Here is a 19878-nt window from a genome sequence, read left to right on the forward strand (position 1 = left end):
GCTGGGGCGGGATGCAGCCCCGGGGCTTTGCTATTTTCATGTTCCCTGCTGGAGTGCACAGAGCCAGCCCGAAATAGCAGGCGTGAGCACGTTGGCACGGGAGCGCATTGGCAGCCAGCATCGGCGCGGCAGCGGTGAAAGGATTTGGGCAACGTCTCACCATGGCTACCCGGGCCAGGGAGAAGTATGCCGGCTCGGGGGGAGGGTGCTGGCTCCTTTCAGAGAGGAGAAAGCCGCGACATCAGGGCTCTGTTGTTGGATGTCACAATCTCCCCTCCCCAGAGCGTGAAAAATCAATTAGGAAGAATTAGTGACATGTCGGAGCTGGGAGCGGGTGTTGTGCAGGGGAGAATTACAGGCACCGCCGCTGGGCTGCACCCGGAGCATCACCCGCTGTGCCCCTACAGCCCCACATCGGTTCCCCAGGTGCCCCGTAGAGCTCCCAGCCTCAGTTTCCCCATCTGAGCAATGGGTTGAGCCATTGGGTTCAAAGGGAGCGGTCAGCTCGCCCGGCCTCGCCGCTATTCTCTTCGCTCCTCTTTCTGTGTGTGCGTATATATATATAAATAAGAAGGAGGGGTGGGGGAAAAAATCCCAAACTCTGATTAAAATCCCTTTTTTTATTCACCTGCCCATCTTTCCTCTGTCTCCATCTCCCATTCTATCCAAACTCATAATTAATCGCTCAAGGCAAAAGTAATGAATGTTAATTGGCCATCTGTACAAAGACTAATTAAAATCTACCATGCTGGGGATTAAAACATACCTATAGCAACTGCCTGAATTGAGAATGAGACAGAGGAGAGATTGAGAAAACAGCTGAAAGGGTTGTGCAAAACGCAATCTTGCTTAGGTGTGAGATGAGTTGCAACGCGGAGATCTGAGATGCTTTATTATTAAGAAAAAAACCCCAACAACCAGGGGGTGGGGAAGAAACTTCAGCTCGGGGCTGATCCGGGGATGTTTTAATGGGAATAAAGGGCTGGCGGAGATTTCAAAGCGACCCCAACCCTTTGGACCCCAACATTTAGGGTTGGGTTTGGATGCGAACAATAGCTGCCCCTCTCCCCCCGTCCGCAGCAGCTCACACGCCGAAGGAAATGTTGTTGGTGTTTTTGGCTTTGTAGGGCTTCTGGGTTTGAAGAAGTATTGCTGGGTATTGGAAAAGCACGGGGATGCTCCAGCCCAACTCGGGACGTGGGACGCCCATCCCACACTCCCTGAATCTTAAGACCTTCCAACCCACTGTGGGTATCACCGTGTGGCCCGACATCCTCTCCCCATTGCCGTGGCCATGCGCCCATCCCAAAGCGGTGTCCATAGAGTGGCAGCTCCGCTCCCAGCCCCATCTTTGTCCCTAAATCCCGCACTTTCCAGGCTGCCCACCTCTCTGTGGTAATGCAGTCAGAGGGTCTGGGAGCCAAAAGAACGTCCGCGGCACCAACAACCCCATGCATCCCCAACCCCAACAGCCCCATCATCTCCCAGCCATGAACCTCAAGGACAGAGCTGTCCCACCACACCCTATGGTTCCAAACCCCCCATTCTACCCCTGAATACCCCCATTTCCTAACAGGAACACCCAACCCCATGCCCGCTGAGGCCACGCAGCATCAGAACACCCCTCCTGGGGGCTGAATTTTTCGGGGCATGGGGAGGGGGGTGGGGGTGGGGGGCAGCCGGGTGTCCCCCCATGCCGCCATGAGCCCCGCTCCCCTGTGCACTGTGGGAAGCCCCCGGTCTCGGTTCTGCTCTTGTTTTCTCAGATTTGGCTGTGTTTACTCCCAACACGAGTGACCGCCGTGGCCCTATTACGGGAGCGGCTGACAGCTCGGCTGACAAGTGTGCTCGCGGCAGGAATGTGAATGCGGCTCCGCGCTCCCGGCCCCGCCGGCAGCTTCGTTGGGAAAGGGTTGGAGCATTGAGGCTCCGAAGCCGGAGGTGGACGGAGGAGGAGGAGGATGGAGGCGCCGAGATGAAGCAGCTGCTCTGTCAGTGCGGAGGGGATGGGGTGTTGGGGAATGGTTGGTGTCACTGTATCTGTAGGTGGAGAGGGAGGCTTGGGGTGCACGCAGCTTGCGTTGAGCATGGGCTGGAAACCCATGGGAAAAAGTGGTTTTGGGGTGGTGCATGCAAAATAAAGGGAAAACGTACTCTTCTCAGCAGCTCTTCCCCATCGTGGAGGATGCTGCTGTTGGAATTTTGGTGAATGTGGGGCATGGGGAGCACTGGGGCTGATGTTGAAGCTGTGGGTTCAGTTCTCGTCCCGTCTCAGTGCCAGCCCAACAGGTCCAGGTGCTCCGACCGTGCCGGATAAAGATGGTTTAATTAATCACAGATCATTTCTGCAATGTCCCCCCATTAACCTCTATCGCAGACTAAATAATAACTCATTAAAGGCACTTGAAGCTCGCTGGAACAGGACAGTTTACCAGCAAACCCACTGCTCTTTGGCTCTAAACTGGGTTAATCTGTCATCTCTCCTTGCTTAACGGATGGCTCCCTCGTTACACATTAAGGAGCTGCTCTGGAGGGGCACAGCTGGTCCCTAGCACTAAGCCAAAACCAAGGGCAGGGGACAGCACGGAGGGGAGATGGGTAGAAGTGGTGCAGAGCCCAGTCTGCCTTCCTGCAGCTCGCATTATTATCCTGCTGTCGGCAGAGGATGTTTGCTCTGATGTAGCTGCCGGCTGCAAATCCTCTGTGTCAATATCCCACAGTGGTTTGAAAAGGATCAGAGGCTCACAGCACCCTCAGATGCTGTCGGTGCCATGGAAGGGTATGGCTCTTTGCTGGGACTGAGGAGCACAAAGGGTTGTGTTGGCTCGGTTGTGCGCGAGCGAGTGGGCAGCCTTGGGGAGACAGTGGCACCAATGTGGTTTGCACGTGGCACGAAGGGCTCGCTGTGATTCCACGACTCCGTGAGAAAGGTGCCAGCTCAGCAGGAAGGTGTTTGTCATTCCAGCTCTCCCAGGCTGGGTGAATGTCCTCCCAATCCCCGACACAGAGCCTGCACTGTGCCCAACTCATCACATGGAGTGGTGGGAGGTTGAGGGCCCTCTGGCTGTGTGTATCCCCACACTGACCCCACACCGTGAACGTGGGTTGAGTGGGAAACGCGGGCCCTCCTGGGGGCCTTTTTCCCCCTGAGACGCCTTGCTACAGGAGCAGTTCATTTACCTTTGGCCCTGTGGCCAGAGGCAGCTGCTTGTTTGCAAGCCAGGCACTCGGCGTCCCGCAGAAAGCCCCGTGCTCAGCACTTCTGCCCACCAGAAATCACCGTCTCCTCCTCCTCCCCTCTGCTGAGAAACCTTTAATAAGGGGAAGAGGGACGTGGCTGCAGCCTCCCGACCCGCTGAGCCGGGGGCAGTCCAGGTCAGTGGCTGAGATTTGGGAGGTGGCAGAGCACGCTCCATTTTTAATTTGGGAGGCTTTGGGGGGATTTAGCAGGCTTGCCCTCGCTGCCATCCCCAGCACCCGGTCACAGGCACGGAAATAAAAGGCCAGTGGTGACTTTGGGTCCTTTCATAACCCAGTTCTCTGTATTTCACCCCCATCCACAGGCACAAAGGCAGCAGTGTGTGTGGTGTGGGAGGGGGCTGGGGATGCGGGCAGGTCAATGGGGCTGTCACCTCTGAATATCACAGAGGCACCCAGATGGGTCCTCGTGTCACTGCTCCTCCTGGGTCTCACTGGCGCATGCTCCCCTTTGTGTAAAATCATGGAATCATTCAGGTTGGAAAAGACCTCTAAGATCCCCAAGTCCAACCCCAACGCATCCCACCATGCCCACTGACCACGTCCCTCAGTGCCACATCTCCGTGGTTCTGGGACACATCCAGGGACGGTGACCCCACCACTCCCTGGGCAGCTGTGCCAGAGCCTGACCACTCTTTGGAAGAAGAAATGTTTCCTAATATTCAACCTGATGCAAATTGAGGCCATCACTTCTCATCCTATCGCTGTTACCTGGGAGCAGGGGCTGACTCCCACCTCACTCTGACCTCCCTTCAGGGAGGTTGAGAATGATGAGGTCCCCCCTGAGCCCCTCATCTTCAGACTGAACCATCTCAGCCCCTTCAGCTGCTCCTCATCATGGAATCACAGCACGGGTGGTGTTGGAAGGGACCTCAGTGCCCATCAACCTCCAATCCCTGCTGTGTGCAGTGACATCTCCCGGATCCTTTTCCTTCACACAGCTTTGCAGCCACTCTGCCCCAAGCCTGCAGCATTACACAGGGTTGGCATGACCAAAGAGCAGGACCCGGCATTTGGTCTTGTTTAACTTCATCCCATTGGCCTCAGCCCATCAATCAGCCTGCCCAGATCCCTCTGTAGGGCCTTCCCACCTTCAAGCAACTTTTCCTTCCAACTTGGTGTCACCCGCAACCATACTGAGGGTGCACTCAGTGCTCTCATCCAGACCTTCAGTATAGATATGAAATGGGGCCAGACCCCAAGTCCCATTGAGGCCATCTCAGGGGAGTGGGGGAGGGGTCACCATCCCTGGAGGTGTTCCCGAACCATACTAAGGGTGCACTCAACGCCCTCATCCACACCATCAGTTTCCTAACATCCAACCTGAGCAGCCGGTGCCGGGGCTGTCCCTATTTCCCGGTCTCGGCACGCCCTCAGCTGGTCGCAGAAGATGCTGGAATGAAGAGAAAAATATTTCCCATCGCTTTGCCAGTGGGGCTCTCAGAATCGCAGCCTATGTTGGACTGGAAAGGACCTCACAACCCACCCCACGTGCAGGGACACCTCCCATAGACCAGATCCCCAAAGCCCACCCGTGGCCCTGAGCACCTCCGGGGATGGGGCACAGCTCTGACACCCCCCATCCTCTGAGGGAAGAATTTCTTCCAAATATCCAACGTAACCCAACCCTTTCCCAGTCTGAAGCCGTTACCCCTTACCCCATGCAAGCTGTGCTTTCCTGGTTGAAGACCAGCTACACCAGGTCCAGCATTCTGCCCCTGCTGCTCACAGCTGCCCCTGAGCACCGGAGAGGAGCTCAAGGTAAGCTAAGATTTGTTTCTTGGTTGTGGATGCCCCATCCCTGCAGGCATTCAAGGCCAGGCTGGATGTGGCTCTGGGCAGCCTGGTGTGATGGTTGGCGACCCTGCACATAGCAGGGGGTTGAAACCAGATGATCATTGTGGTCCTTTTCAACCCAGGCCATTCTGTGATGACTCTGATTCTGTGATTTGGGACAACCAGTGGGACATGTGGGCTCTAAGGCTCTTGCAGCCTGCTATGGGCAGAGTAAAGCCCTAAATAACAGCCAAGAGGTGTCTGGGCTGAGAATGGGCACCCTCCTGGCATTCGCATTAAGGAACAAAATCAACGAGGCACACAGCAGGAAGGGACTGAGAGCATGAAGGGACTCCAGATAAACCCACAGTGCAGCTGGAGGGCTGAAGTGGGGAGTGGGGACAGAGGTGAGGTCACCCCTTCCTGCTGCTTTCAGCCCACAAGCATTACATCCATGCCCAGCATCCGGCTATTGGCACAGGGGGTGCTTGGGCAGCCCAGCAGACCTGCATGTGTTTAAACACTTGAATTAAGGCCAGTGTGGCAAATCTAGGCAGAAAAGCTGAAAACTTCTCACCGGGGAAGAGGCTTTGGTTGGAGAAATGCCTGATTTGAAGTGGCAGCCTGTGGTGCAGGTGCTCTAGGACACAGACCCACGTGGTGCCCTGTTGGATGGTGATGCTTAAGCCAGGCTCCCCACTCCCACCCTCCTGGAAATGTACCCTCTTTGAACATGGAAGAGAAGAGGAAGACAGGACAGGAAACTTTTAATGACTGCAGATGAAGATAGACAGGCAAAAACTGGGATAGGGGGCTGTGAGAGAGGGCAGCAGGAAGGTGGCTGCCATTGGGTTGGGCACTTGGAGGGCACATGGGATGCCAGCCTTACTGTTAGCACTGTGCTGCTCTCGCTTCCAGCACAGCTTTCTAGATAGGCACATCGATGAGTTATGAGCTTCTGCATTCTGGTGGGAAAAACAAGGATAAAACCCCACAGATACCTAAAAGAACAGCCCAGGAGAGGCTCGGGCCCCAACTCCAGGCTCAGACTCAAAAAGGAGCAGTGCACAAACCCAGGGCAGAGCTGTAACCCATGCAGGTTGTGCTGGTGGGTGGGTCTGTGCTGCAGAGCCAAACCTGCACAGGCAGCTCCCTCTGCTGCTCAGCTCTTGCCTCTGAATGAGCAGAACAGGGAGCGTGCATCCACACTCACTGGGGTGTGAAGGACTTCAATGCAGCAATGCATTAGCATGGTGCTTTCTGTCTAGTTCCCATTCCACTGGGGAAGCCACCTCTGCTCCCCCCACCCCTTTGCTTCTGCTGTGTGCACAGGAGGGCTCAGCAGGGCTCAGGCAGGACAAGACCTTGGATAAGCAGTCCTCAGAGCACGGCTTTCTTTGCACTCTGGCTCAGCTTAGCAGTGATTCCCCCCACCCATCCCCCCACGAGGACACAGGGAGCATCCATAAGGCACGCAGAGATGTCCTTTGAAGGCTGTGCAGCACCCAAACAGCCACCAAACCACAGGGAGCAGCAGGCACTACGGAGGGCAGAAAGCAGAGTATGGAGATGAGAGCAGCTCAGACGCTGTAAAAGTCCATGTGTGCACCCGAGGTGAAGGTATTCTCCTCCAGCAACCTCAGCAGCTTCTGGGCCGACACAGCACAGTCTATCAGCTGCCCACTGTCATGCAGGCTCTGGAATTGCTGACGCATCTCAGCATCTCCAGTCCTAGTGCGAGCCAAGAGCTGCATGTCTGTGTCCAGGGGACCTGGGGGGAGAGCAGAAAAAGAAAGTATGTGAGCTGAAAGCAAGACCTGGTGCTCAGTCCTCCAGGTGCAGGAGGAAAATCTCTCTTCCATTAAAGCCCATAGCAGTGAGGTGAAGTGATCGTCCCTCTCTACTCTGCCATTGTGAGGCCCCATCTGGAGTACTGTGTACAGGTCTGGAGCCCCCAATACAAAAAAGACAGGGAGCTGTTGGAGAGGGTCCAGAGGAGGGCCACAAAGATGATCAGGGGGCTGGAGCACCTTCCCTATGAAGACAGGCTGAGGGAACTGGGCTTGTTCAGCCTGGAGAAGAGAAGGCTGTGGGGTGACCTCATTGCAGCCTTCCAGGACCTAAAGGGAGCATACAAACAGGAGGGGAGTCAACTCTTTACAAGGATAGATAACGGCAGGACAAGGGGAAAGGGTTTGAAGTTGAAGGAGGGAAGATTTAGGTTGGATATCAGGGGAAAGTTCTTTACAAAGAGAGTGGTGGGGTGCTGGAACAGCTTCCCAGAGAGGCTGTGGATGTCCCGTCCATCCCTGGAGGTGTTCAAGGCTAGGCTGGATGGGGCCCTGGGCAGCCTGGTCTATTATTAGATATGGAGGTTGGTGGTTCTGCATGCAGCAGGGAGGTTGGAGCTGATGATCCTTGAGGTCCCTTCCAACCCCAGCCATTCTGTGAATGCATCCCCTTCCTCACCTGGAGCGTAGTTGAGCACACGGACGTCGGGTTCCTCCGCTGCCAGCACACGGAACATCATATCCCGGGCAGCCTTCCCACTGCAGTACAGCGCCCAGCTGCGGAAGGGCTGCAGGGCGCAGAGAGATGAGATGTTCACCACTGTCCTGCTGCAGCCTGGCCGCATCCCAAAGGCCTGCAGGGCGCTGCTGGTGAGGCAGAGCGCCGAGGTGATGTTGAAGGCGAAGTAGGTGTTGATCTCATTGGGGTCGGTGAGGCTGAGGAAGGATTTGGAGATGTCGCCCAGGGAGCCTGGGGAGGGAGAGCAGATGAGGTTGGAGGAATTGAGTGTGGGTTTGGGACACCCATATCCCCAAACAATGCCACGATGCTAACAAAGACAGAATCATAAAGGTTGGAAAAGGCTCCTAAGATCGCCAACTCCAACCCGTGCCCACTGATCCCATCCCCAAGTGCCACATCTCCATGGCTCTGGCACACCTCCAGGGTTCATGACCCCCCATCACTCCCTGGGCAGCTGCGCCAGTGCTTTACCACTCTTTTGGAGACCAAAACCTAACCTGATCTGACCCCTACCCAACCTGGCCCTTCCCTGGCACAACTTAAGGCCATCACCTCTCGTCCTATCCACCCCTTTATAAGCTCCCTTTAAGCACTGGAAAGCCACAGCGAGGTCACTGGGAGCCATCTCTTCCCCAGGCTTCCCCCCCCCCTCCAGCCAGCTCTGCTGCTCTGCCAAAGCAAACAGCTCCCAACCTTCAGCCCCAGGTGCAAAGTCCTCAGGGGTCACCACGCTCTCCTGCTGTTCCCTTTTCTTCTGAACCAAGACCTGAGGTCCGATTCCAGTAGTAGCATTACCTACTGGGTTGTCTGGTCTTATTTATAGCAATAATAGGTAAAGAAAAAGCACTGCAGCCAGCAGACGTGAAAGCTTGCCCATAAAGCAAGGCTACAAGCTTTTCCAAAGGATCGTGCTCCGGAGCGTGGGGCTGCAGGACCCACAGGCACCAACTTCCTCCTCCCACCGCCCTGCCCCACAGCCCCTCTGTTACCGGCGTTGTTGATGAGCAGCAGTCGGTCGGGCGGCCCTCCAGGCAGCAGCTCCCGCACGGCCCCCACCGCCCTCCGCAACCCCTCCTCGGATCCCAGATCGGAGGCCACGCACTCCACCCGCAGCCCGGGGCAGGAGTCCCGCAGCTCGGCCGCCAGCTGGGCCAGCGCCTCCTCCGAGCGGGCCAGCAGCAGCAGCAGCGAGCCCGGGCCGAGCCGCGGGGCCAACAGCCGTGCCAGGCTGCGGCCGAAGCCCCGCGAGGCGCCCGTTAACACACACGAGGCCGCGGCCCAACGCCGCCGTTCCGCTCCCGGTTCCGCTTCCATCCCGGAGCGCGGCGCGAGGGGCGTGGGAACGCGCTGCTGACGTCATCGGCCCCATTCATCCCTCCCCACCGCCCGCCGCGCAATGAATGGCCGCACCGACAGCGCCGCCTCTCATTGGCTGACAGCGCGCTGTGACGTAAGTGGGGGCGGGGCCAGAGTGGCGCGCCGGCGGGGCCTGTCGCGTGTAGAAAGGGGATTGCTCTCCGCTTGCAGCTCAGGATGACAGCGGCTCTGCAGACTTTCATCCTCTGCAGTCGCCGTTTTTAGCACCTAACACCAAGACCAAGACTGCTTGTTATTTGCAAGACTGATTATTATCATTATTACTTTTTTTCTTTGCAGGAGAGACTTGGATATACAGTGGAAAGCCACCGAGGTGCTGCAGGGCTGCTCAGCATGGAGCAGGGGAGGCTCGGGGGGATCCCACCGTGGCCATGAATTCCAGTAGGGAGGTGCAGAGGCACGGAGTCAGCTCTGCTCAGCGGTGCCCAGGGGCACTAGGCACAGCCAGGAGCCCAGGAGCTCCCTGTGCCCATCAGCAGCAATGCTGTGCTGGGTGGGTACCAAAGCACTGGCATTGGGACCAGAGACATGTGGGGTCTCCTACATGGGGACCTCCAAAGGCCGCCAGGACCTGGGACTGGGCACAAATCTTTGTGTCCCTGCTGGGGCAGTGCTGGGCCAGAGGGACCTGGAGGAGCTCCAGCCTCAACCAGATTGGGGTGCTGTGATAAAGTGGGATAAGTCAAAAGTGTTGTCAGATCCCATAGATCTGACCCTGGTTTCCCAGCTCTTACGTCCTGAGCACAGATGGGCCTGCGATGCTTGAGGAGGTAACGTAGTTTCACTCTATGGAGCAGCTGCAGCTGCTGCTGAAACCCTCATGTGTTCTAATAAAGCATTAAAATTCCATGGCATGGCAAAAGCCCAAGACTGATAGTTGTTTTGCTAGAGCAAATCTTAACACATTAGCTAAAATTAAGATCATCAGCAAAAAAAAAAAAAAAAAAAAAAAAAAAAAGAAAAAAGAAAGACAGCAAACATGTAGCTTCTTCCCAAGCAGCTTGTTGATGGCAGAACTTGCCTCAGTGGCTGCCAGTTCCCCCATCCCATTCTGGCAGTCTCCATCTCCTGCTCTCACCGTGCACCCTGTCCTACATGGGTCTGCTTGGTGCACTGTGGGGCTGGCTGGAAATAGCCATCATAGAATCATTAAGGTTGGAAAAGACCTCTAAGATCATGAAGTCCAACTGCCAAGCCATCACTGGTTACGTCCCCAAGTGCCATCTTGCTGGAGTTTTCTCCCAGCGGATCGCTCCTCCCATCTGCTCCATTAGCAAAGGGTGCAGAAGTGGGAAGGGAGGGTGTGGGAAGTTGGCAGGAGCTGCCTGTATTCATCTGCACTAAAAATAAGGACTCAGAAGAGAGGAAGGAAGCTGGTGACCAAACCCGAACTGGAACAGGAGGGCAGAGGAATTACAGATCCATGATGTCTGATCCTCTTCTTTGTGTTCCAGACTGTGCCAAGGACAGTTCACAGCTGCAGGACTTCCCGCAGCTCGGGGTGCAGTTGGGAGAAGCAACGCTAGGTGTCAGCGGCATTTAAAGCTGGGAACGGCACGGGGCAGGGAGATAGATGGGGGGGGGGGGGGGGGGGTAAATGTGGCAGTGCCGCTTTTTGTTAGCTGCTGACCCACTGTCACAACTGTCCACATCGTCCGTCGTGTGAAATGACGCCTATTGGGTTGATGGGAAGAAGCCACCTGAGCTGCTTTGCTGTTGCAGCACGGATCCCATTGGCATCGGGAGATGGCATATGTGTGTCTGCAGTGCTCTGTGTGGCTTTGGAAGGGTGTGACAGAGTTTGGGGAAGGCAGGAGGGGCCCTGGCAGGGAATCCCACCCTGAGAGCCACAGGGGCGGTGGGCAGTGGGGGCACTGCCAGGGCTTGTTGCCTTGGAAAGGAAGCATGAAATTCCTCCAGCAAAGGGCTTTGAACAATAGCTCTCAGGAAGAGCCCTGGGTATTTCTGCTTGCTGTTACCACCCAAGAAGGGCAGGGCTTGAAGTCACACAAGGTGGCCCTGGGTGGCTGGCAGGGAGGGCTGCGGTTTTGCTCCTGAGCTCTGCTTCTTATTCTGGTAGCCTTAAGGCCACCTCAAGTGTGGGATCTCATGGTGTTTGGGCAGGCAAAGGCTGTGAGCTGGGGAGAATATAGTGAGTGGGTGCCAGACTGCTCCCTGTAGCTGGGCTGGCTCAGGGTAATGATAGAAAGGCAGTGTTGAGGGTGGAAATGTGCCCTCGTTGCTGGCTAGGAGGTAGGGTCTGCCTGCTGCTCCCAAGTGATGCTCTCTTGTGTTGTGGGTGAGCCACATGGTGCTAACCACATCCTGACCAACGTGGGGTAGGAATGTCCCATGCCCTGCTTATGCCTGGAGGTGAATATGTTCATCCTTCTGCTTCTAAATGGAGACAAAGAGAGGGGAACCATCTCCTTCACCTCACTGCGTCCTGCCAGCATTTGCTCCCCACATGCAGCCAAACCCAGAGCCACGAGCAGCTCTGAGCTTCAGGTGGGCTCTGCCCTTGTGCTCTCCTGTCCAGATGAAGCCATCCCACAGAATCATAGAACTGATTATGGTTGGAAAAGACCTCTGGGATCATCGAGTCCAATCGTCAACCCACCCCTACCATGTCCATTCATAGAACCATTAAGGTGGGAAAAGACCTCTAGGATCATTGAATCCAACCCCAACCCATCCCCACCATGCCCACTAAACCATGTCTCCAAGTGTCACATCTACATGGTTCTTGACCAAGAACTGTGTTGAACTGGTAGCTTAAGACAGATCTTTGGGAATCCCAATGCAGCCTGCCAAAAGGTTTTCACCCCACCACTGCCACCAGAGATCCCCGTCTCTGTGTTTGAATCAGAAACTTGGGTTGAAAAGGTCTCCCCAACCTTTGAAGCCCAGAGCTCAGTTCAGACTCCACATCTGGAGTCCATCTGAATGCTGTTTCAGTCCCTCTATTCTATGAATCTCCTATATTTGAAAATAAAGGTGTAATAAAATGCATGAGAAAGCAGAAGCTGTGCTTAGAAGCATCATAACAACTCCCATGCAGGGGCCTGTGGAATGGCATGGTAATATCAGAAGGTCTTATTTCAGTCTTGACAAGTCTTGATGTGAAGCAGAAGAGGATTTTAAGACACTGGTGGCTGAAAGGCTGGAATTTATCCTCTATGAGTGTCCTTCTAGAGAACTGCATTACCTTGAGGATGCCAATGAAGGAGCAACAAACTGCAGGCAGGAGCAGAGAGGGTCTGGGTGAGGGTATCTGCCTGAGGGAGAGCAGTCTGGGTGGAAACACTGCCCCAAAATCCCCATTTTTGGAGGTTTGCTCCCCGGAACCTGGCCAGCTGCTAGTGCTTCTGTGGGTGGCATCCGAGTGTGTGGGATGGTGGTGGTTACTGCCAAGAGAGCTGCAGTGGGGTTCTGTAGGGGCAGGAAATGTAGCTGCTATCTGAGCTCTGCAAGAAAATAAAGGAATATTGGCCCCACGTGGTGAGACAGCAGTGAGCAGCTGAATGAAATGCAGGCACCTCTCGGGGCTGTGGAGCTCTGTTCAGTGCTAAAGGTCAGTGTGGATGGAGGAAATGAGGCTGCTGCACAGCCAGGGTAAACAGGACGGGCTGACCTGGGGCTGAGTCATGGGTAGGGTGTGGGATGGGTGCCTTCATTCCTGCTGCTGTGGAGATAGAGGAGGTTGGAGAAGGATGGGGTTGGGTAGAGCAGGGATCTTGCAGGGAGTGAATGATTGCCAGGGACACACAGTGCAGGGGAAGGGATGTGCTCACCAGGGTTATCTGAGCATCCAGCAGCAAGAGGGGTGAGTCCATCTGGCTGTCCTTCTGTCCCATTTGTAACCACACTTTACTCGTGGGTTGGGCCAGAAGACCATGGGAAGGAAGACACGAGCAGCAGGAGTGGGGGCAACAGCAAGGACACAGAGATGCCAGGAGCTGTTGGAAACTGTGCAGCAAAGGAACGGCACGAAAGGAAAAACCGGAGACCACCAAAGGAAGCACAGCAAGAAAGAGATTGTTAGAGCTGAAAATAAAGTCATCCTGACAGTGGTATCCATCTCGTGAAGTGGTAGAATTACAGCTGAGATGAGAGCTGGAAAAATGCTGATGGGAGGTGAGGAATTGAAACAGAGTTTTAAAGCTTCATCAGAGTAATGTCTGCCCCATAAAGAAGTGATGTCCCTACTGATACGGAACTTTGTTAGCTGGAAATTGAGGGAATGTAGAGCAGTTCCCGTCAGCCAACGTGGTCTTTAAGTTAATAGGATCTGTCAGACAAACCTGATAGCAATTTTCAATGAGATTATGAGCTTGTTACAGCTGCCTCGGATGCATTTGTGTTGGTACAGCATGGTGATTTGATTAATGAATGAGAACAACACGAATGCAGCGTGCTTATGTCAGTGACCAGCAAGCATAAATCTACTTCTTGAGGACAGGCTTCCAAGTGACACAAAGTTTGGGTGGCAGCAAACAAGAAGGGCAAAGCTCAGAGAGGGATGGCAGGGAGCCAGGAGCGAGCAATGAGCATTCATTGGAAGGGGACCGAATGCTGTGTGCCTGGGGGCAAAGAGCTCGCCTTCTCTTGTAGAATGGAAAGTTGAACCCAAGGTGGCAGTGACCCGAAAAGAATTGAAGGTGATGGTGGGCAAAGAGCTGAAGATTATATATATTTTCTGGAGAAGAAAGGGCTCACAGGAGACCTTATGGCTCTGTACAGCTCCCTGAAAGGAGGTTGGAGTGAGGTGGGGGTCAGCCTCTGCTCCTGGGCGACAGCGATAGGATGAGAGGTGATGGCCTCAAGTTGTGCCAGGGAGGGTCAGGTTGGATATTAGGAAACATTTCCTCCCTAAAAGAGTGGTAATGCTGCTCAGGAGGTGGTGCAGTCACCGTCTCTGGAGGAGTCCAAGAACCATGGAGATGTGGCATTGAGGGACACGGTTAATGGGTATGGTGGGATGGGTTGGGGCTGGGCTTGGGGATCACAGAGGTCTTTTCCAATCTGAATGATTCTGTGATTCTATGATATTTATTTTAATTCAGTTTAAAACAAATGTCTTTTTAGACATTGTCACAGTGCCTCATGCTGTCTTCCCATGTTCCTCTACGGATGCTCATGCTCAGTTTTATTGCAAGATGTGCCTTGCTGACTGAGCTACACCACGCTCCATGCACTGGCGTCCTCTTCTTGCCAAAGCTGAAAGCAACATACCTCTCTTTTTCTGCTGGTGGAGGGAGGTAAGAATAAAGTCAGCATCACAATTTGGTGGTTAATTCATTTCTAGGTTCCCATTTCTGTGCTCAAACCCCGTATAGTACAGTCTGGTGGACAAAACAGTGTCTTCATAAGGGACTCATAGAATTACAGAATCATGGAAAAGACCTCCAAGGTCCAAAATCAGCCCATCACCATGTCATGTAGTGCCATATCTACCCCATTTATTGAAGACCAGACCCTTACTGAGAGTGTCATTTGTGATGCCACCATTACCCAACTAAGCATGAAGATCAAACCTGGCTTTGATATCATTCCTCATGCTGCAACTCGAACCCTTCAGCATCACTGCCAGCCTCCCATGCTCCATCCTCTGGCTGTTAATCTTATTTGTGAAGCTCAGTGAAGACAATGCAATATTTACCATTGACTTTGGGAAAACTGGCTCAGATCCCTACTAATTGAGATGAAAACAGTAATCTCCTTAGCTGTAATCTAACAGCGGTAGATGGGGGTTTTACACTGGAGCCGGGCATGTATCACAGCAAGCAGTGCATGATACGCCTCCTGCAGCCACAGGTAGCTCATCTCAGTGGTCTGGAGCCCAAAGACATCGAATGCCAGCCCATCTCCTCGCTCTGTTTTGCCCTGGGGGGCTGCAGTTGGGAGCTGCATTGCTGGAGGCACCAGCCTTCTGCCACGCCAGCAAGAGGGAGAGCGCAAAATGCACAGCGCTCCGCTCCCGGCGGATGGCAAACCAGCCCTGGGGGAATGCTACGCCAGTCTGCTGGGCTCAGGAACCGCCCTGCTATTTTTATCTCCTTCCATGATATCACTGACACATCTCTTTGCTTCTGGTCCTCCAAAGGCTTCCATCGGATCTCCATGGTGACTGCCGTCGGAGCGCAGATTTCCTCGCGGGTGTTAACACATCCAAAGTGACATCCATCTGGTCCCGCATGGCACCGGGTTTGGCAGCATGACATGCAAGAGCTGGTGAACTTCAGAGGAGATAACAAAGTTTTTGTCAGGCTTTCCTTGCCCATCCTGTATCGTTATAGCCATACACAGTACGCTGGGAGGTCACCACCTTCTCATTCAATCAAGTGATGGTGCAGAGATTCTGACCCCATTGGAGAGCCTCAGTGAGGGATGCTGGAGGTGTGCTCTTATAGCTAACTTCATCTATTTCCATCTCAGAGCATGAGACGACAAAAGCAAGAGCAGAAATGCTTGGCAGCATGTTGTCTTTTCTGCTCTTCATCCCATTCATCTCACAGACCATGGCATCTCCCAGTGCCTGGTGCAGTGATAAGGCAGCTGGGAATGGAGCCCTTCCAGCACACTTTTCACAACACAGGATAATAATAATAACAATGATAAGCAGTTGTTTCACAAGGAGAGATTAGCACCGGGGGCCACAGCAGGCTCTCGAGGAGACCTTGGCAGCCAGGACTGTTTGTGGAGGCTGGCAGTGCTGTCCTTGAGTGCAGACACCTCTGGGGTTGTGTCACCTCTGACAGTGGCAGAGGAAGGGCTGCAATGAAGCACATGATATCACTTCAGTGGGGCTGTGTGCTCTCAAGGGGTCGTGGCATAGCGACACTGCTATGGGGTTGTGGCCACTACTATGGGGGATGAAATGGGTTTGTGATCCCTACTGCCATGGGTTCATTGCCATGGACCTGTGTCCCTTCAAGGGGGAATGTCTCTACTATAGGGTTGTGACCCCTCTTAGAGGGATATCATGATCAAGGGACTGTGACCTCTCATGGGAGATGACACGGGGTCACCAACATGGGACTGTTTCCCCTCAAGGGAGAACAGCACTGCCATGGGGTTGTGATCTCTGGTGGATGGATATTGGGGTTGTGACCCCTGAGGGGGACTACAGAAGGTGACTGCCATGGGGCTGTGTCCTCTAACAGCAGGATGCTCTGGCCAAGGGGTTGTGAGCTCTCATGGCAGATGGCATGAGGTTGCTGAGATGGGGCTGTGTCCTTTCATGGGGATGAGGCGTAGAGTCACTGCAATGGGGCTGTCCCTTCACGGGGACACATTATGAAGGTCACTACCACAGGGACTTGTTATGATGTCACTTCCATGGGGCTGCGTCTCCCCATGGGGACACATTCTGAGGTCACTGCCATGGGGACACAGTCTGATGTCATTGCCTTGGGGCTGTGTCCCTTCATGGGGACACATTATGAAGGTCACTGCCATAGGGATGTGTTATTAGGTCAATGCCATGGGGCTGTGCCCCCTCGTGGGGCCATGTTAAGAGATGATTGCCATGGGGCCATGTTATGAGGCCACTGCTGTGGGGACACATCATGAGGTCAATGCCATGGGGCTGTGTCCCTTCATGGGGACACATTATGAAGGTCACTGCCATGGGGACGTATTATGATGACGCTTCTGTTGGGGTGCATCTCCTCATGGGGACACACTGTGAAGGTCACTGCCATGGGAACACATTATTGGGTCACTGCCACGGGGCTGTGCCCCCTCACGGGGACACGTCATGAACATCACTGCTACGGGGACGCGTTATGACATCACTGCCGTGGGGACACAGTGTGAGGTCGCTGCCACGGGGACACGTTATGATGTCATCGCTATGGGGCCGCGTCCCCTCACGGACACACACCGCCAGGCCGCCGCTGTGGGCCCGCGCTACGCGCTCACTGACGCAGCCCCGCGTTGGCCGCCGTTGAGGCCCGGCCCCGTCCCGTCCCTCCTCCCCACACGGCCCCTCCCGCCTCAGCGCAGCCGCGCCGCTCCCGCACTACGTTACCCGGCGTGCCCCGCGGCCGGGCCGGGCCGAGCGGAGCCGGGAGGGCCGGCCGGCAGGTAGGTGGGTCCGCCGGGCGGCACGGCGCTGCTGGGTGCCCCGTCGGAATACTCCCCCGACCCCCCTCCTCCCTCCGTGTGAAGATGGCGGAGCTGGAGAGCTTGGAGACGGCGGCGGAGCACGAGAGGATCCTGCGGGAGATCGAGAGCACCGACACGGCCTGCATCGGCCCCACGCTCAGGTACGGCCCGGGCGGGGCGGGGGCTGCAGGTGGTGCCGGGCCGGGTGGGCTCCGGGCGGGCTCTGAACCCCTGTGTTCCCTTTGCCAACGCTCCTCTTGCGCTGAGGGGTCTCTGAAGGGCCGATTTGTGTTTCCTTGGTGGAGAGGAGCCCCCTGAGGAAGCTGCCCCTCTCGCAACCCCGCCCGCTGTGGGTGCGCTCACCGTCCTGCCCGTGGTGGGAGGTGATGCCGCCGCCTTTTGGTTGATGGCCCCTTTTGTTCTGCCGTTAAACAGCTCTTCCTCCAGCTGGAAAGCCCGTGGCTTCGTCTGCTCTACCTGCAGGGCTGTCTGCGGTCAGCAGTGCGGGTGGACGCTGCCCTATCTGCCACCACACTCTCCCGTCCCAGGAGGTGTTTCCTTCTGATGCCCTTTAGGGGTTTTGTAGCTGTGCTTCCCGCTGTGTTGTTGTTTGGGAAGATGGTGAGCTGGCTGCCCGACCTGAGTTTGCTTCTGTGAGAGATCACCTCTTTTCCTTTCTCTAAATCTGATACGTTAGGTGAATTATGCACTTCTAAGCCATTGCTCGGCGGGCAGCATGCTGTTAGTGTCGCCGTCTGGATAGAAGCCATGCAATTGATTCAGCAAACAGAACACCTCTTGCCTCCTTCCCCCTGCTGAAAGGGGACGGGCTCCTCAGCAGGGTCTGCTGTGATATGGCAAAGGAAAATGGTTTCCAGCTCGAAGAGAGGAGATCTAGGCTGGATATAAGGAAAAAGAGTTTTACGCTGAGGCTGCTTGACCAGAGAGGTGGTGGTGTCCCATCCATGAAGACCCTCAGGTCAGGCTGGAGGAGCTCTGAGCACCTGATGGGTGTCCTGTACACTGCATGCAGTGGGACCAGATGGCCTTTAAGGGTCCCTTCCAACTCAAACCACAGTAAGAGATAAGTTCCCCAAAGAACTTCATCTGAACACCAATATGCATTGCTTGTAACGGGGCAGGAGCACATGTGTGTCCCTCTGGGAGGTGAATGATGCACACAGGTAGAGGATGTTCATAGCCCACCTTCAGCTCTTGGTTCTTCTGCATCAGGAGCTGCAGAACTTGAAATCAGTGCCAGGCGGGGGTATTGTGTACAGACAGAGCTCACCATCCTGTCCCACCCCCTCCACAATAGGCCTTAATTCCTTTCCTGTATTGGAGTTTTCCAAAACCACTGTTTTTAAGTGACTCAGGTGGCTGTTTAAAAATGAATGGGTTTCAGCTGTGGGGTGATACTGTGGACAGAAACCCAACAAAGCAAAGCTTTGTGTGTGTGGAGCAATAGAATCATAGAGTGGCCTGGGTTGAAAAGGACCACAATGATCATCCAGTTCCAACCCCCTGCTATGTGCAGGGTCGCCAACCACCAGACCAGGCTGCCCAGAGCCACATCCAGCCTGGCCTTGAATGCCTCCAGGGATGGGGTATCCACAACCTCCTTGGGCAGCCTGTTCCAGTGCATCACCACCCTCTGGGTGAAAAACCTCCTAATATCCAACCTAAACCTCCCCTGTCTCAGTTTAAAACCATTCCCCCTTGTCCTGTCACTATCTATCCTTGTAAACAGCCGTTCCCCCTCCTGTTTGTATTTTCCCTTTAAGTATTGGAAGGCCATAGTGAGGTCCCCTCGGAACCTTCTCTTCTCCAAGCTAAACAAGCCCGGTTCCCTCAACCTTTCTTCATATGAGAGGTTCTCCAGCCCTCTGATCATCTTAGTGGCCCTCCTCTGGACCTGGCCTTGCTGTGGGGTTGCCCATTTATCTGGGTACTTTTGTTTTTAGAACTTGGCACTTTTCTTCCAGAAGTTCTCCTTAAAAGGTAAACTGGGTGATGGGACACACTGAGAGTTGGGTTTCTGCACAAAACTGAACCAACTGGTTAGAATGTATGGGAACTGCCACTGCTGGGAATGTGGGTGGTTCTTTTTATTCTGTTTCATAGAAGGAAGTGCAGTTAAACTCGTTCCTTAATATTAAGGCTGGATGTGTCTGTCTTTGTAGAAGAAAAACTTGTGAACATCAGAGGCAAAGGGAGGTTTGTGCTTTGCTGCATTACCTGCTGAAGCACAGCGGTGCTTCGTTAGGAGGCTCGTTAACAATCCCAGTGTAATCCATACCTGCTGCAAGGATCTTTAGAGCTTAAATTGGAATGGCTCAGGGTAAACATGATGTGCTGCAGAGTCCGGAAAAGCAGATGATGGAAACTCTCAGAAAAGTTGACTTACTGCTGTGGGCATCATGGAAGAAGTGTGTCTTCAAGGACCCGGGCTGGCTTCCCTTTCAGGAACAGCAGTCCTGAAGCAGAGCTCAGAAATAGGCTGTGCTGGATCTTGCTACCAATGTGTTAATGTTACAGCGCTGCACTGTTATCAGTTTCTGACACAGAACTCCGTGTTACGGCTGCTCTGAGTTGTGCTCATGTGGTGTTTGGTGTCTGGTCTGTGTTATCGGGGGGGGGGGGGGGGTGGCCGAGGGGTTAAGATGTTAAAGTGAAGGTTCAACCAATTCATCTGGCTGGGTGGGTTGGCATCCCACCCACCAGGGAGAGTTTTCAGCTAGAAAAAGAGCAAGTGTAGTAATTGGTGCCCTGGGGCAGGGGAAGGACACGATGCCTGCTTGAAGTCCCTTCCAGGCTCTTTTT

At 54.5% G+C, this 19878-nt stretch overlaps 2 protein-coding genes across 12 annotated transcripts in view; one reads left to right on the forward strand and one right to left on the reverse strand.

Moving 5' to 3' along the window:
* Positions 1-5784: 5784 nt before the first annotated feature.
* Positions 5785-8902, reverse strand: SPR (sepiapterin reductase (7,8-dihydrobiopterin:NADP+ oxidoreductase)). The gene is made up of 3 exons (XM_423038.8): positions 8556-8902; positions 7504-7794; positions 5785-6805 (listed from the first exon to the last, which is right to left on the reverse strand). Exons 1-3 carry the CDS (start codon positions 8878-8880, stop codon positions 6615-6617), a joined length of 807 nt encoding a protein of 268 aa, XP_423038.2. The 5' UTR covers positions 8881-8902; the 3' UTR covers positions 5785-6614.
* Positions 8903-16996: 8094 nt separating this feature from the next.
* EXOC6B (exocyst complex component 6B) overlaps positions 16997-19878 on the forward strand; it is a 243507-nt gene continuing 240625 nt past the window's right edge. For 9 of the 11 annotated variants that reach the window (XM_004936290.5, XM_015286064.4, XM_025149797.3 and 6 more), the window contains exon 1: positions 16997-17216. In XM_004936290.5, coding sequence (XP_004936347.2) covers positions 17119-17216 — 98 coding nt within the window. In that variant the 5' untranslated portion in view covers positions 16997-17118. The remainder of the gene's footprint in view (positions 17217-19878) is intronic. The other 2 variants (XM_040700113.2, XM_040700115.2) reach the window with 1 other exon arrangement.

This window comes from Gallus gallus, chromosome 4, assembly GCF_016699485.2.
Source record: "Gallus gallus isolate bGalGal1 chromosome 4, bGalGal1.mat.broiler.GRCg7b, whole genome shotgun sequence".
NCBI classification, from domain to species: domain Eukaryota; kingdom Metazoa; phylum Chordata; class Aves; order Galliformes; family Phasianidae; genus Gallus; species Gallus gallus.